General features: G+C 57.2%; 1 protein-coding gene across 2 annotated transcripts in view; it reads left to right on the top strand.

Moving 5' to 3' along the window:
* LOC137149718 (trophoblast glycoprotein-like) overlaps positions 1–12,909 on the top strand; it is a 13,307-nt gene extending 398 nt beyond the window's left edge. The window contains exons 1-3 of one of the 2 annotated variants that reach the window (XM_067543290.1): positions 172–271; positions 787–1,100; positions 9,956–12,909. In XM_067543290.1, the coding sequence (XP_067399391.1) occupies positions 817–1,100; positions 9,956–10,793 (1,122 nt within the window). In that variant the 5' untranslated portion in view covers positions 172–271; positions 787–816 and the 3' untranslated portion in view covers positions 10,794–12,909. Of the gene's footprint in view, positions 1–171; positions 272–786; positions 1,101–9,955 lie in introns of those variants that run through there. The other variant, XM_067543292.1, reaches the window with a different exon arrangement.

Genomic DNA, 12,909 nt, shown 5'->3' with positions numbered 1-12,909 from the left:
CTCTCTCTAAGCGGCACTGGGATGTGCGGAGGGGACCCTTTGCTTTGCGGGCGACGGTTTCCGACGGGCCGCCTGTCCCTCGGCCGGCCCAGCCCCCGGAGCAGCAGGTACCTGGGGCCGGGCAAGGGGGGCCGGGCCCGCGGTGGCTGGAAGGGAAGGAGGCGGGCAGCGGGCGAATCCCCGCCCCGCCGGCCCCGCCCGCTGCCTTTGAATCTGGTTCTGCCCATTGTGCGCGCTCGGCGGAGCCCGGTGGGAGCGGAGCGGGGACCCGGTGAGTACCTGGGGCCGGCCTCGGCTCGGCTGGGCTCGGGGTCCCGGCTGCCCCCGCCCTGGGGAGGGGGGTTCGCACCCAGCCGGGCAAAGGGCTGCTTCTGCCGCTTGTCACTCGGGGGGCGAGGTGGGGGGACGGATCGGGGCCGGCTGGGGGATCCCAGGGGAGGGGGTAAAATGCACAGACACTTCAGGGGGTGCAAGGGAGTCTGCAGAGGACAGGTGGGTGGGGTAAGGGGTCCCCAAGGGAGAGGGGGCAGGGGAGGGAGATGATGGAGGGTATATGAAAGAGGGGAGGAATTTGGGGGGGAGGGGATACTGCTTAAGGGGCCTGGCGTGGGGGCAGGGAGTGCCCAGCGGGGTGCAGTGCCCGGGTCCGGGGTACCAGTCTGGCATGCCCACCTCTGCACAGACCCTGGGCTCAGCGTCTGCGCTACCTGCTCTCAGAGGAGGCTGTCGGGTGGGTTGGTTTGTTTAGCCTGGTGCTGGACTCTAGTGGCCCCCCTTCGTCTGCAGGCGGAAACTCTAGAGACTGGCGTGTTGGAAATGTCCCTCCGGGAGCCCCCCCCTGCCAGTCTGGGGTCCTGGGGGCTCCTGAGCCTTCTCCTTCTCCTCGCCCCGCTTGCCTGCCAGGATTGCCCCGTCCCCTGCGAGTGTTCAGAACCCGCCAGGACCGTCAAGTGTGTCCTGAAGGAGCTGAGCGCTGTTCCGGCCGAGATCCCGGGGTACACCCGCAACCTCTTCATCACCAGCAACCAGATCGCTCGCATCAGCAGCCAGGACTTCCGAGGGCTGCCCAACCTGGTCACCCTCTCCCTGGCCAACAACAGGTAACGCCCAGACTGCCAGGGAGGCTGGGGTGAGAGCTGGAGCCTGGGGCAGCGTAAGAGGAAAGACTCTTTATTTTTACACTGTGCACAACTGATCTGTGGAACTCACTGCCGCAAGATGCCACTGAAACCAAAACCTTAGCAGGATGCTTCTAGTTAATAGCGAGAACATCCACATAACCCCTTTACATAAGGGAGGGTCAGCATTGCTCAGAAGGGATCTATATGCTCCTGCTTCAGAGCATGAGTCAGCTGCTAACTGGTGGGGGCTAGGAAGAAACTTCCCCTATGGGTGGGTCATTCCATAGATGCCCCTCATGTAGTTTCTTGCCCCTCCTCTTAAGCATCATTCAGAGATGGCACGGCAGGCTAGATGGAGCACTGACCTGGCATGGTTATTCTGGCATCTGTACCCCATTTCTAAATGTCCAGGGCTGTAACGTCCTGGCACCGTACACCCTTCCCAGTGCATGTTTATGCAATAGAAATGAGTACAAGCCTATGCATGTTGCATCTGTACACCCCCACATGACCTCCATGTGCATCCAGTGGGAAATATGCAAGTGCCTTTGGGCTCCTTCTGGTTCTCCTGCATTCAGAGCCCATTGGCCCCTTGAATTAACACAAGGAGCTGACCTCTGAGTGTTTGGACTGGCTACGCAGACCCGAGCGGTTAAGGTGTTCTTAGCGCCGTCTGCATCTGACTCGGATAGGAGAGGGGCTTCTGCTGCACTCCAGCTTTTCCAATGGGTCCTTGCGTTCACACTAAGAAACCTGGGCACTCTAAGCAGTGAGCTGCCCCTGGCCTTTCATTCTCTCCCACGGGACTCAGCGGCTCAGTCCCGTGTAAATGTCTGACTTTCCCATTCTTATAAATACTAACAGTGCTGCTGGATGGCACAGGGAGCCGCCACCTCCAGTTCTCCTGAGCTGCATAAATGGGGCTACCTTTGAAGTGTACCAAACCCTCCGGGGCCCAGTCCTGATGAGCGAGTCCATATGAAAGCAAAGCTGTCACTGGTCTCGCCGCATTCTGGCGCTTCTTTGGGTTCTGAACTTGCAGAGCACATTCAGGAGGTTTTGTGTCCAGAGATCTTAGGACCTGTAGAGGACCAGTGTTGAGAGAGCTTTCATTTTGCCTTGGTAGATGCGGGAAGCCAATGCACTAACGTAGCTGTGGAACAGGCTGGCAAACAGTATTGCGTGAAGTATTTGGGGGAGCCCAGATAGCGGCCCAGATCAGTGTGGTGCAAATAAGAAGCCTGAGTTCCACTTCCACCTCCTGCGAAGTCTGATGAGTTCAGAGAAGCTGGCAAGAGCAGAATTAAATCTGAACTTGTCCTCAGCTCAGTGTGTTGGGAGCTCTTTGTGGTGTTGGTGCACAGACGGGAGGCAGGGCATGCCACTTTTTGCAGACCCCTGCCTCATGCGCTGTGATGGATTTAAGGGCAGAGCATTGCTGAGAACGAGTTGGCTTCTGAAGGGTGCAGAGCTGCTCCAGTGTGACTGCCCTGCAGGCATCCACCAGAAAAACTTCTTGTGACAGTGACTGGAACTGTTACAATCCAAACACAAAGGGGGGCCTGAAAACAGCTGTACTGGGAAGTTGGGCCAGGTACTGGAATGTGCTGAGCACGCCCTCCAAACAACTGTGGGGTCCAGGTTAGGACTCAGGGAGACTCTGTATGGTGACTAGCAGCACAAGCTGTTGGTCCAGGAGCCAGAGGGAACCACAGGATCTGTCTGTGCCCAGCAGCCTCAGTAAAGGATCCTCTTTCTGTCCGTTATGACTAAGTCCTCTCCCTTCCATGCTTCAGGGAAAGAACCAGTCTCTTATCTAAGGGGATAGGAAGAAATTTCTGTGGGCAGGTTAGTCTACAACTGCCCACTGCAGAGTTTCTTGCACCTTTGTCTGAGGTCGCTGGTGCTGGCGGCTGTCAGAGACACAATCTTGGGCTGGCTGGACCAGGGGTCTGACGCTGTCTGTCATTCCCAACCCTCTTTACCGGGAGGGACGCTGCAAGTACATCAGAGGGGTCCCTTGAGACGTGGGTTTGCCTGTTGGGTCTGGTTCTTAGTGTCGGTTTCATGGCGTGTTGGGAATATTTGCACCTGGGCTGCTGGCAAGGCTGGCTGAGGTGTCTTGGCAGTGCTGCTTGGGTCTCTCTGGGGGGCTTTGAACAGGGCTGTGGCCGTGTTCTAAGCCAGCTGCCCTGCCAGCGTGTCTCAGGTGTGTTAAAGGGTGTGCAGATTGGCCATGCGCCTTGAACTGCCCGTCATGACAACCAGCAAGGGGCCGTTTGTACCAGTGGTTCTGTGAAAGAATTGAGCTGAGACCCCCCCCAAGTCGTGTCATGCTGGCAGCTGAATGCTGTCAGATGTCACTACCGAGCTCAGCTGGATGCAAACCAGCAGCCTCGGGGTGGAAGGCTCCTTAGCCAATGATTGGATCCTTGAGCCTTGGTATGGAGGGCTGCAAACAGGTAGGAAATCCAGAGCTGATTTGCACAGGCACTGCCCAGCTGGATTAGACGGTGGTCCACCTCCAGCCTGTCTGCCAGGGCTTCAGGGGAAGGTGCTAGTAACTTGCAGTAGGCAGAGGCACTGGGGTCAATTTCCCCTCTGATCAGACGTCGCTTGTAAGCCCTTCCACATGCAGACGCCCTCTACCATCTGCACTCCGACTCCCTGTTCCATATGGGGTCCCAGCAAGGCACTGAGCTAGCCTTGATGATGTGGTGGGGGGCAGGGAAGGCTTGCATGGGTGCTTCATCTCCACTGACACCTGCCAGATGGGGCAGACTGGCGTCTCGCCAGTGCAATGTTCCCCTCCTGGGCTGTAAGGTCTAGACTTATTAATAGAGCCATTGCCTACTTTTAAACGCCCACCACTTCTTGTGCCTAATAAATCCCAGTCATTCTAGACCTGCAGCACAGCTGTGTGAAAACAGACCAGGCCTGTCCAGAATGGGGGCGTTTCTGAAGAGCCTGGGGCAGTTTGGTGCATTAGGACCTGGCTCCTTCTCCAGCGGGCCGCGTGGTGCTAGCTAGCTCCACATCAGAAGTCTGGCTTGTAGCTCTCCAATGCACCAGGCTTCTGCTGGTTTAGAGGGGCCTGTGGCTGCAGCTTCTTCTGCACTCAATGGAGAGGGATTTGTTCTCCTAATCCTGCTTTGGATGCACCCCTCTCTGGTCAGGCCTCGCTGTGGAGTTACAGGACCGTGAGTCTGAACATGAGCTGCCAAAGGATGGTGGTTGGGGAACCAGTGTATGGACAGGAAAGAGGCCAAGGATGCTCCCTCCAGCAAGAGCTGGGGAGCTGTGGTGGGGAGGAAATACTTTGTACCAACAGGGCTGTAGCTGGCTTAGGAGAGAGGAAAGGAAAACCCACCCCGGTGCTCCTGACCTACACACAGTCTTGGGCTCCATCTAGCAGGGATGGCTGCAGGCGTTCACTAGGAATGCTGGCCACCTCCTTTCAATGCTTCTTTCCTCTGTCTGTCCCAGTTGTTCACCCAGCCCTTCCGCTGAGTCCCCATGTTCCCCCTGGCTAAGACAGAGAGGCAGGAGCCGCTGGGAAAGCTGTCTGCAGGGAACAGAGCTGGCAGGCGGAGGGGGAGAGGGGGGGGAATATCTGCAGCGTCTCTTAACAACGCATTGCCCTAACAGGAATGTTGGTTCCCTCGTACGTCCGGGCCAATCGCTCCTCAAGGCAGTTTGTTCAGCTGAACCTGTTCGCTGGAGAACGGGAAGGGGCTTTGTTCATGCCATTCCTGCTTCCCCAGGCTGCCCGTGGGGCAGACGTCCTGCTTGTCCTGATGTAGCTGTCCTGCACTGAAAATGTACCAGGGCCCCACTGATCAGTGACACGTTCCAGCACCGACGGTCATGCTGGAGCCGGCATCATTGGCGCGTGTCCCTGGCTTTTCTCCCCTCTGTCTTGGCCCTGCGCTCCCCACATGCAGCTCTGCCGACGCACTCCAGGCTTGTGTCGTGATTTTTGTGCTAGGAACAAAGTACCCTGGGGAGCTGAGCGGAGTCCGTCGAACTCGTGCCACTTGTGTCCTCAGTAACTTTTCAGAGCCAGCCTTCAGAGGAGCAAAACCCGGGGGTTAGAGCATTGAAACCGCCGGCCCCTTTTCCCTGGGCATCTTTAAAAGAGCCGCTTGCTGCCCACTGCCAAATCAGGGCTTTGCATGTCTGTGTTCAGCAGGGATCAGCGGCTGGCCTGGTTACATGCCTGTCCCTGCCAGGCCAGCCGAGGTGAGGCTCCTCCCGTGTGTGGCTGGTGTCAGTTCCCCACCTTCCGCCTCCAGCGCTTCTCACCCCACCGCCAGGGAAAGAGAGGTGCTGACATCGCCATGGCAACAAGCTTACAGGCGACACCGCTTGGAAACCTGCGGGAGGGTGGAGCTGATGCTGGGAACCTCTCTCTTTTTTCGGGGTGTGTGTGGGGGGAAGAGAGCACAGGGAGCGGCTGCGACCTGCTCTCCGACCTGCCGGGGACGGGGTCGTTACCCCTGCCTGGGAATTGGCGCCTGGCTCTTGCCCCTCCAGATGGGTTGTGATTGGGACTGACAGGCTTGGAGGCGAGGCAAGGGGCGAGGGAGCCTTGTATCTCTAACCCACAGCCAGCCGGCGCCGGTGACACAGGCCGTGTGTGTCAGTCAGTGGCCTACGCAGGCGGAGCCTGAATGTGTCCTGCCCTTAGTGGGCCAGCGTCCACATCGCCAAAACCAGCTGCCCATCAGCTCTAATAGCCCCCGTGGGCGGCCAGTTGGACCACGGGGCCCGAGCCTGGCTGGGCCATGGGCTCTGCTCCCTCCCTCTGGCTCGGAGCCCAGGAACGCTGGCAGGGTCGGAAGGGGGGTGCGGTGGGGGGCTGGCACTGCTGCCCATGCGGTGGTTGTTCTGCGGGTAGAAGATGTCAGCCTCCAGCACCTTTTGCCAGCACGTGGGTCCTGAGCAGCTTCCGCTTCCAGGGCTGGACTGAGAAGGAAAAGGTGCCTGACGCGGAGCGATGAAACCACCGGCCGACTGTCCCGCCGTAGGCTCAGCCTTCGAGCAGCATGCAGCGGCCATTGGCCTGTCTGGGGGGCAAAACTGCAGTGCATTCGCTTACCCAGAGGCAGCTGGGGAGTGGGCTTCCATCAGGCACCAGCGACTCTGCTCCCCCAGCCCTGTGATCTTTGGCAGAGGCTAGACAGCCCCGCTGGAATGAACAAGCCCAGCTCTGCGGCCGTGGCCCAGCCCGACCCTGTTCCCACCCAGCCGGGGGACAATACGAAGGCCTTGGAATTCATTGCTTTCTTTTGTGTCCGTATTCACTCGCAGCGTGACGGGAGCGTGTCTGCGGCACTCTGGTAAATCAGAGCTAGTGAGTCTGCTTGGAGCGAGGACCTTTGAGCCAAGTTCCCGGGCTCTGTACCTAGAACCGGAGGGTTGGAAGGGACCGCCAGGGCCATCTAGTCTAACACCCCCCCCCCCCCCCCCCCAAGATGCAGGATTTGTTGTGTCTAAACCATTCCAGGCAGGTGGCTATCCTGGGCAAGCCGTTGTCCAACCAAGTCACCAAGGCCTGCGTTTTCAGAAGCAGCTGCTCCTTTTGGCTTGACTCTCTGTGTCTCTGCTTCCTTCTCTGGGGTAAAGGGATGATGGTACTTCGTGCTCCAGGAGAGTCGTGAGGGTTAATGCATCAGTGTTTGTAGAACTCCTTGAAAGGTGCTAGAAGCTTCCTTATGAGCATCTGCTTTTGATGCCAGCGCTTTGGCTGCTGCTGGCAGAGATGTAGGTGAGTCACCTGCTGTGTTCCAGCCGGGGAACTCTCAGCAAGAGAACCAGCCTGGGCTGGGGACCGTGCGGAGGGAGCATATTGCAGTGGTTGTGTTGGGGTGCGCGCGCACTGTTTAATATTGCCAAATGGTTCCCGCGTCACACACAACCTTGCGAAAAGGTGAGTGACTCCTGGGGAGCAGCATCTGTGTCCTGCTCCTGGAACGTGATCTGCAGCCCAATGAGGTCAGTGAAAAGACTTCGGTTGATTCAGTGGGGATTGGATCAGGCCCTTAGCTGTGAGCCCTTCGTGGCACATCCTGTGTCTTCCTGTGTGTCTGTACAGCACCGAGCACCATGGGCCTCTGATCCTGATGTAGAGTCTTTGGGCACCACGGCAGCATAAATAAGGCAAGTTCCATGATCTTCAAATACACAGTGGAGTAAGGAAGCGGAACCTGCTTCCCAGTTCCCTGTGTCCCGTTTATCTGCCAAAGCAATGAACACCAACTTCCAGCCCAGCTTCGTGACTCTGCTTCTCTGCTGCGCGCGGTCGGGGGGCAGGCGCTGGCGGGAATGGAGACCTCCAGAACCGTTGGTTGGATGCTATGCGCAGGGCAGCCCCAGTGAGCGTCTGCGGGGGTTTCGTGAGGCTGCAGCTTTCTCCGGGAGTGTTTCTCTAGCAACTTAACTAGGCATCTAAGTGGCTTCATGTCTAGGCAGAAACCTTGCCGCAGCTTCTCCTTCCTGCGTGGTCCTGCGTACGCTCCCGCCGTGGCTACAAAACCCTGCAAAGCGGCTAAGACTTCGGAGCTGTGTTTAGCCACCGTGGCAACGAGCCTGGGCATGGGATCCTAGAGCCCAGCCTGAGCCTGAATATCTACACCACAATTAAACAGCTCCTCAGTCCGAGCCAGCTGGCACGGCCCAGCTGTGGCTTTTTAATTGCAGTGTAGAGATCAGTGGCAGCAGGATTGAGCCCTTTCATCAAAGTTTTAGGCTCTGGTGCTGTCTAATCCGGTGCCTCAGCGACTAGGGTGTCTTGGCTGGTGGGGCAGAGAGACTTGAACCTGCTGCTTATGTCTGGTTAAGTGGGAAGGGTGCTTAAGGCAGAGCGCACATTTCCCCCTTGATTGTGTCTGGGTTTCTGCAGAAACAGCTACTCTTAATAATAAAAATACTCCCTTGGGACCCACGGCTCTCACGGTGCCGGACAAACCTGAGTCAGTTACCTCTCCGAAGGTGCTGATACGGGTCACGTCCACCACCCCTGGAATCCCAGCTGCTGCTTGAAAACACCCCAAAATATTCAACTATACACGGGATGGGTTGGATTCAGACCCGGCACCGGTGTCCATCAGGAGGAAGTCGGTGGAGCTAGACGGGTAAAATCAATGTTGGGTCAAGTCACTTCAGAGAGAAAAGCATCTGACTGCAGAGGTGGGAGGTGGGGCGCGGGAGCTATGAGCTCTGAGGCGTGCTCAAACATAGATTTAAAGGACCAGCGTGTCACAAAGCGGTGCACACACGAGCCTCAGTTTCTGATCAGTAATTTCCATTCCCACCTCTGCCTTTGGCCAATATTTAACGGAAATTTGCCTGCGCCTCAGCCTGAAACTTCAGGTGTTGCAAAGCAAGCGCTGGGGTTGAACCTGTTCTGAGCGCCTCTGGAAAGCTGCTCCGGCTGGCTTATGACTTGAGAGGGTGGGACTGAGACAAACCGCTCTCCGGTAATCCCAGGAGGAACTGGCTCTGTGACACGTGTCTCAAGCAGCCAGAAAACAGGCCTGATTCTCCAGGACGCCAGTGTGACTTGACTAACTGCAGTGGCGTTACTCCTGAGGAGGGTGACCAGATGTCCCGGTTTTATAGGGACAGTCCCAATATTTGGGGCTTTGTCTTATACAGGCGCCTATTACCTCCCTCCCCCCGGCCCGATCTTTCACACTTGCTATCTGCTCATCCTACTCCTGATTTACACCCGGCTGACTGAGGGGGAGGATTAAGCCCCTATGTTTTTATTGTATGGAACCAAATTCGTACAAGGAATGTCCCAAATCCACATTAAAGAGCCAGCTGGGATCAGCATGTTCCCAGATGTCACAGGAATGTTACAGGCCTCCAGCCATCTCCTTCGTGGGGAGAATTAGGCCCCAGGCTAGAAAAATACTGAATACCCTCAACTCCCATTGAAGTCAGTGGGAACTGCAGATATGCCGCAGTTTGCAGGGTTGGGCCCCACATTAGCCTAGCTAAGGGCAGGAATAATTCATGCTCCTGAACGTGACTTGGGAAGGAAGACAGGAATAAACAGTGCAGTGCATAAAAGGGCATTCCTTTGTCGCTCACATGTGGGAGGCATGAATGATGAGGGGGATCTGGAGTTAATCACCTTCTTGGAGGGTGGCTGACTCCTGCAGATCCGGGGGGATGTGTTTCCACCCACAGACGTTTGCATGTTGGAGACCAGCATGTGTGCATTTGACAGTGGAATTTGGGTCTGTGGGTGTGATTAAAATTCTGCTTCTCTTAAAGGGACACTGGCAAATTCCAGGCTGACGCTTAGCCCTTCCGTGGTGGTGTTCGTCCCCCAGTTCTCAAAGCACGTCACAAAAGTGCCTAAGCTCATTCCCATTTTACAAATGGGGAAACCGAGGCCCAGAGGAAGTGACGTGATTTGTACGAGGCCAGACAGTGAGTCAGTGGCAAAGCTGGGAGTAGAAAACTTTTTACTAAAGAATCCAAGGGCAGGACACACGTGACCTGATGCATGAAATATCTCCAGAGGGAGAACAAATATGTCATTGTACATGCAGGTTTCTTGGGCTCTACAGAGATGCAGCTGGAGCCATTCCCTTCTGGATTCAGTTGTTCATGGAAAAAGGGAAAATGCAAAGGTTTTTGTGTGTCCCTGGTTGGAAGAGTAACAGCTTCAGAGCTGGGTAGGAAGGGCGACCTAAACGTGAAAGGCCCCAGTTCCACAATGCTAGGCAGTTCCCAAGGGGTTGAATCAGGGTCAGACTTTCTGTTGGGTCTCTCGGGATATTTGACATGAGCATTGTCCTTTCTCTCTCTCGCCCCAGGATCAGCACTGTGGAGTCACAGGCCTTCTCTGCCCTCCCCAGCCTGCGTTACCTGGACTTGAGCAATAACCGCTTGGCTACCATCCACCCCGACGCGTTCAACTCCAGGAACAACTCCATCCGGGATCTGAACCTGAGCCGCTCACTCTACAACTCCTCCACCGTCCGGCCCCTGGCAGCTGCCATAGCCCGGGGCGGCTTCCAGAGCCTCTCCAAGCTGGAGCTGACCAACAATGAGATCGTCTACCTGCCACTGGGCATGTTCTCCACCCTCCGCAGCCTCCGGCACCTGGACTTGAGGAACAACTCCCTGGTGGACATCAAGAACTCCACCTTTGCTGGCCTTGACCTCGAGCACCTCGACTTGACCTTGAACGCCCTCAAGACCCTGCGGATCGAGGCGCTGGCTGAGCTGGGGAGGCAGCGGCGCCTCCGCCTCTTCCTCAGGGACAACCCGTTTGTGTGCAACTGTGACATCGAGGACCTGGTGGGCTGGCTGAATCAGAGCCAGCAGGTGTCCGACGTGGAGAAACTGGCCTGCGTCTTCCCCCGGGACCTCCAGAACACATCCCTGCTGGACCTGGCCGGGGCAGAGCTGGGCTGCCACTCTGGACACCACAGCAAGAGCACTTTGCAGACCTCGTACGTCTTCCTGGGCGTTGTCCTGGGCCTCATCAGCGTGGTCTTCCTCTTCGTGCTCTACCTGAACCGCAAGGGCATCAAGAAGTGGGTGAACAGCACGCGGGACGCCTGCCACGATCTCATGGAGGAGTATCGCTATCGCTACGAGATCGACGCCGACCCCCGGGTCACCCAGGTCTCCACCTTGGACATATGACCCTGGTCCTCTTGGGAGCCGGTGTGGGGCTCTTTGGATGGCTTTGAGCTTCCAGGGGTGGCCTAGTGTCGCCCGGCTCCTGAACCAATTCATCTGCTTGGTGATGAGCGGTTACACTCCTTGCAAGGGAACTGGAGCCTTTGTCTTCTCCTGTTTGAGTGGGACCTGGCCGGGGGAGAGAGGCACAAGCTGCCCCTGCATGTTCTGTCTCCTGCACTGCATTACTGGCCTTAGGGGAACCCCTTTGGCCGTGGGACTCATCCCATGGCCAGATCGCTTTGTGGGCATTTTATTAAGGCGATTTCTGCCTCCCTTTGGCTTCAAGCTTCCATTAGGGTTTGTTTGGGGTGGGAGGGTCTGCCCCACATGGGGAGTTGCTGCAGTGGGAACACAAGGACTGCCCTGCGGGAGCAACCTACTGGCTCTGTTAGATCGGCAAGGCACCCTTCTACAGCATCAATGCAAACCTCTGATATAACACACCTTGTTCGGCAATAATAGACCTCGGGGTATGTGGGACATTCCTTCCTGACCCCAGCTGGCGATCAGCTGATGCCCTGGAGCATGTGGAGCGAGAGCCCTGGGAATGGTTCTTCTAGCTCTGAGGCTGCGACTGCCGGTGGAAGGAACAGCCAGTGAAAACCCCTGGCTAGGTTGGAACGCCCGCTAGGGGTCCCAACCCGGCAGTGGCTGGACAGCTGGGATTTCACAGGGATCCTCGGATGAAAGGGTTGCATAGGGGCTGTGTGTAGAGGCTCTGTCTCTCCTCGGGCAGCTTTCCGAGACGCTGGCTGGATCCTGGGTGCGCCAGCGAATCCTTCCTCCCCTCAGGCGCCCCACAGGAGATGGGCTGGGAGAGAATTCCTGTCCGAGGGGCAGTTTGACATGGCGGGGGCTCTTTTAGGGGTTTTATTGCTGTAAATATTGTACTCCGGGGGAATGGACGGGTGGGGAGGGGGTGTTTGTTTTTCTCAATGCACTGAGCACACGGAACAACTGTCCCGGCTGGTAAATTCCCGTTAAGAATGAAGGCCCAGATTTTGACCGCTATTGAGGTGTTGCTGCACTCAGCAGCACAACGCCTAACTGCTTTAGGAGCCTAATCTCGCTCTCAGAAGGGCTTTAGGCACTTAGGCGTCCCCATCCCATCCCCCATCCATTGACTTTGACTCTGGTGCCTAACTCCCTCCGGGGACCAGGCTGCCTGGATAGACGCCTCGATAGCGTCACAGATCTGGTCCTAAGGACCTGCAACGTAGAACGCTGCCCCCGAAAACTCTCCACCTCTTCTGGGGGGGTCACTTCAGGGGTCACCCCATGTGACGTATGAGCCGACCAGTACCCTTCGGACGGGATGCCGGCTGCCTTCCCCGCGAGGTGGGGGAGAACGGGCTCCTGTTTGGTTTGGTTGCCATATTCTGACCAGTAAATGATTTCTCCAACTGTGCCTTGACGTTGGTGTGAAACGAACCAAGGCCCTAAGCCCTGGGGGAGCTGAGCTGCAGCCGGAGAGCAGAGGGGGAACCCTCGGCATGATCCAGAGCAAGCGCTGTATGGCTAGGGGGTGCTGGGCTGGGGTGAACCTTCCCGGCGCCTCTTGGCGGGAGTCTCTGAAAGCCAAGGAGGGGCTCTGGCCCTGTTCCTCTTGTCAGCTGGGGTGACGGTCCTCCTCCTGCTACACATCCTCGCAACAGGCGACAGCGATCTGCCCTTCACCACAGCCTGGTCTTGCTCCCCTTGGAGTCCAGCACCTGTAGGCTGTGGGGGCAGGGGTGGGTGATGGCATCCAGGGAAACACTGAGAGCACGACCTGTTAACGTCTTGCAGGGGCTGAGTTTTGGAGGGGGCACGCACTGTCGGGCAGGATTCTATCCTGTTGGACGCCGAGGGAAACCGAGGCACGGACAGCCCGAGTCACTGCTGCCCTGCGCTGTGTGCTCACTGCCAGCCGGGCAAAGGGGAAGTGAAAGGGCTGCCGCGTTGCTCTGCGATCACCTGATGCTTGTAGCTAGAACAGGCGGATGGTGAAGGGGAGCCGGGGTGAAGGCCCATTATTGTAGAAGTGGCCGCTGATTGCGGGTGCCGCAGTTCCTGGTGGCCAGCTTGAGAGGCTAAG

This window comes from Emydura macquarii, unplaced genomic scaffold, assembly GCF_026122565.2.
Source record: "Emydura macquarii macquarii isolate MOO-44397 ecotype Brisbane River unplaced genomic scaffold, CSIRO-AGI_Emac_v2 contig_820, whole genome shotgun sequence".
NCBI classification, from domain to species: domain Eukaryota; kingdom Metazoa; phylum Chordata; order Testudines; family Chelidae; genus Emydura; species Emydura macquarii.
This window is presented reverse-complemented; position numbering and strand designations above follow the sequence as displayed.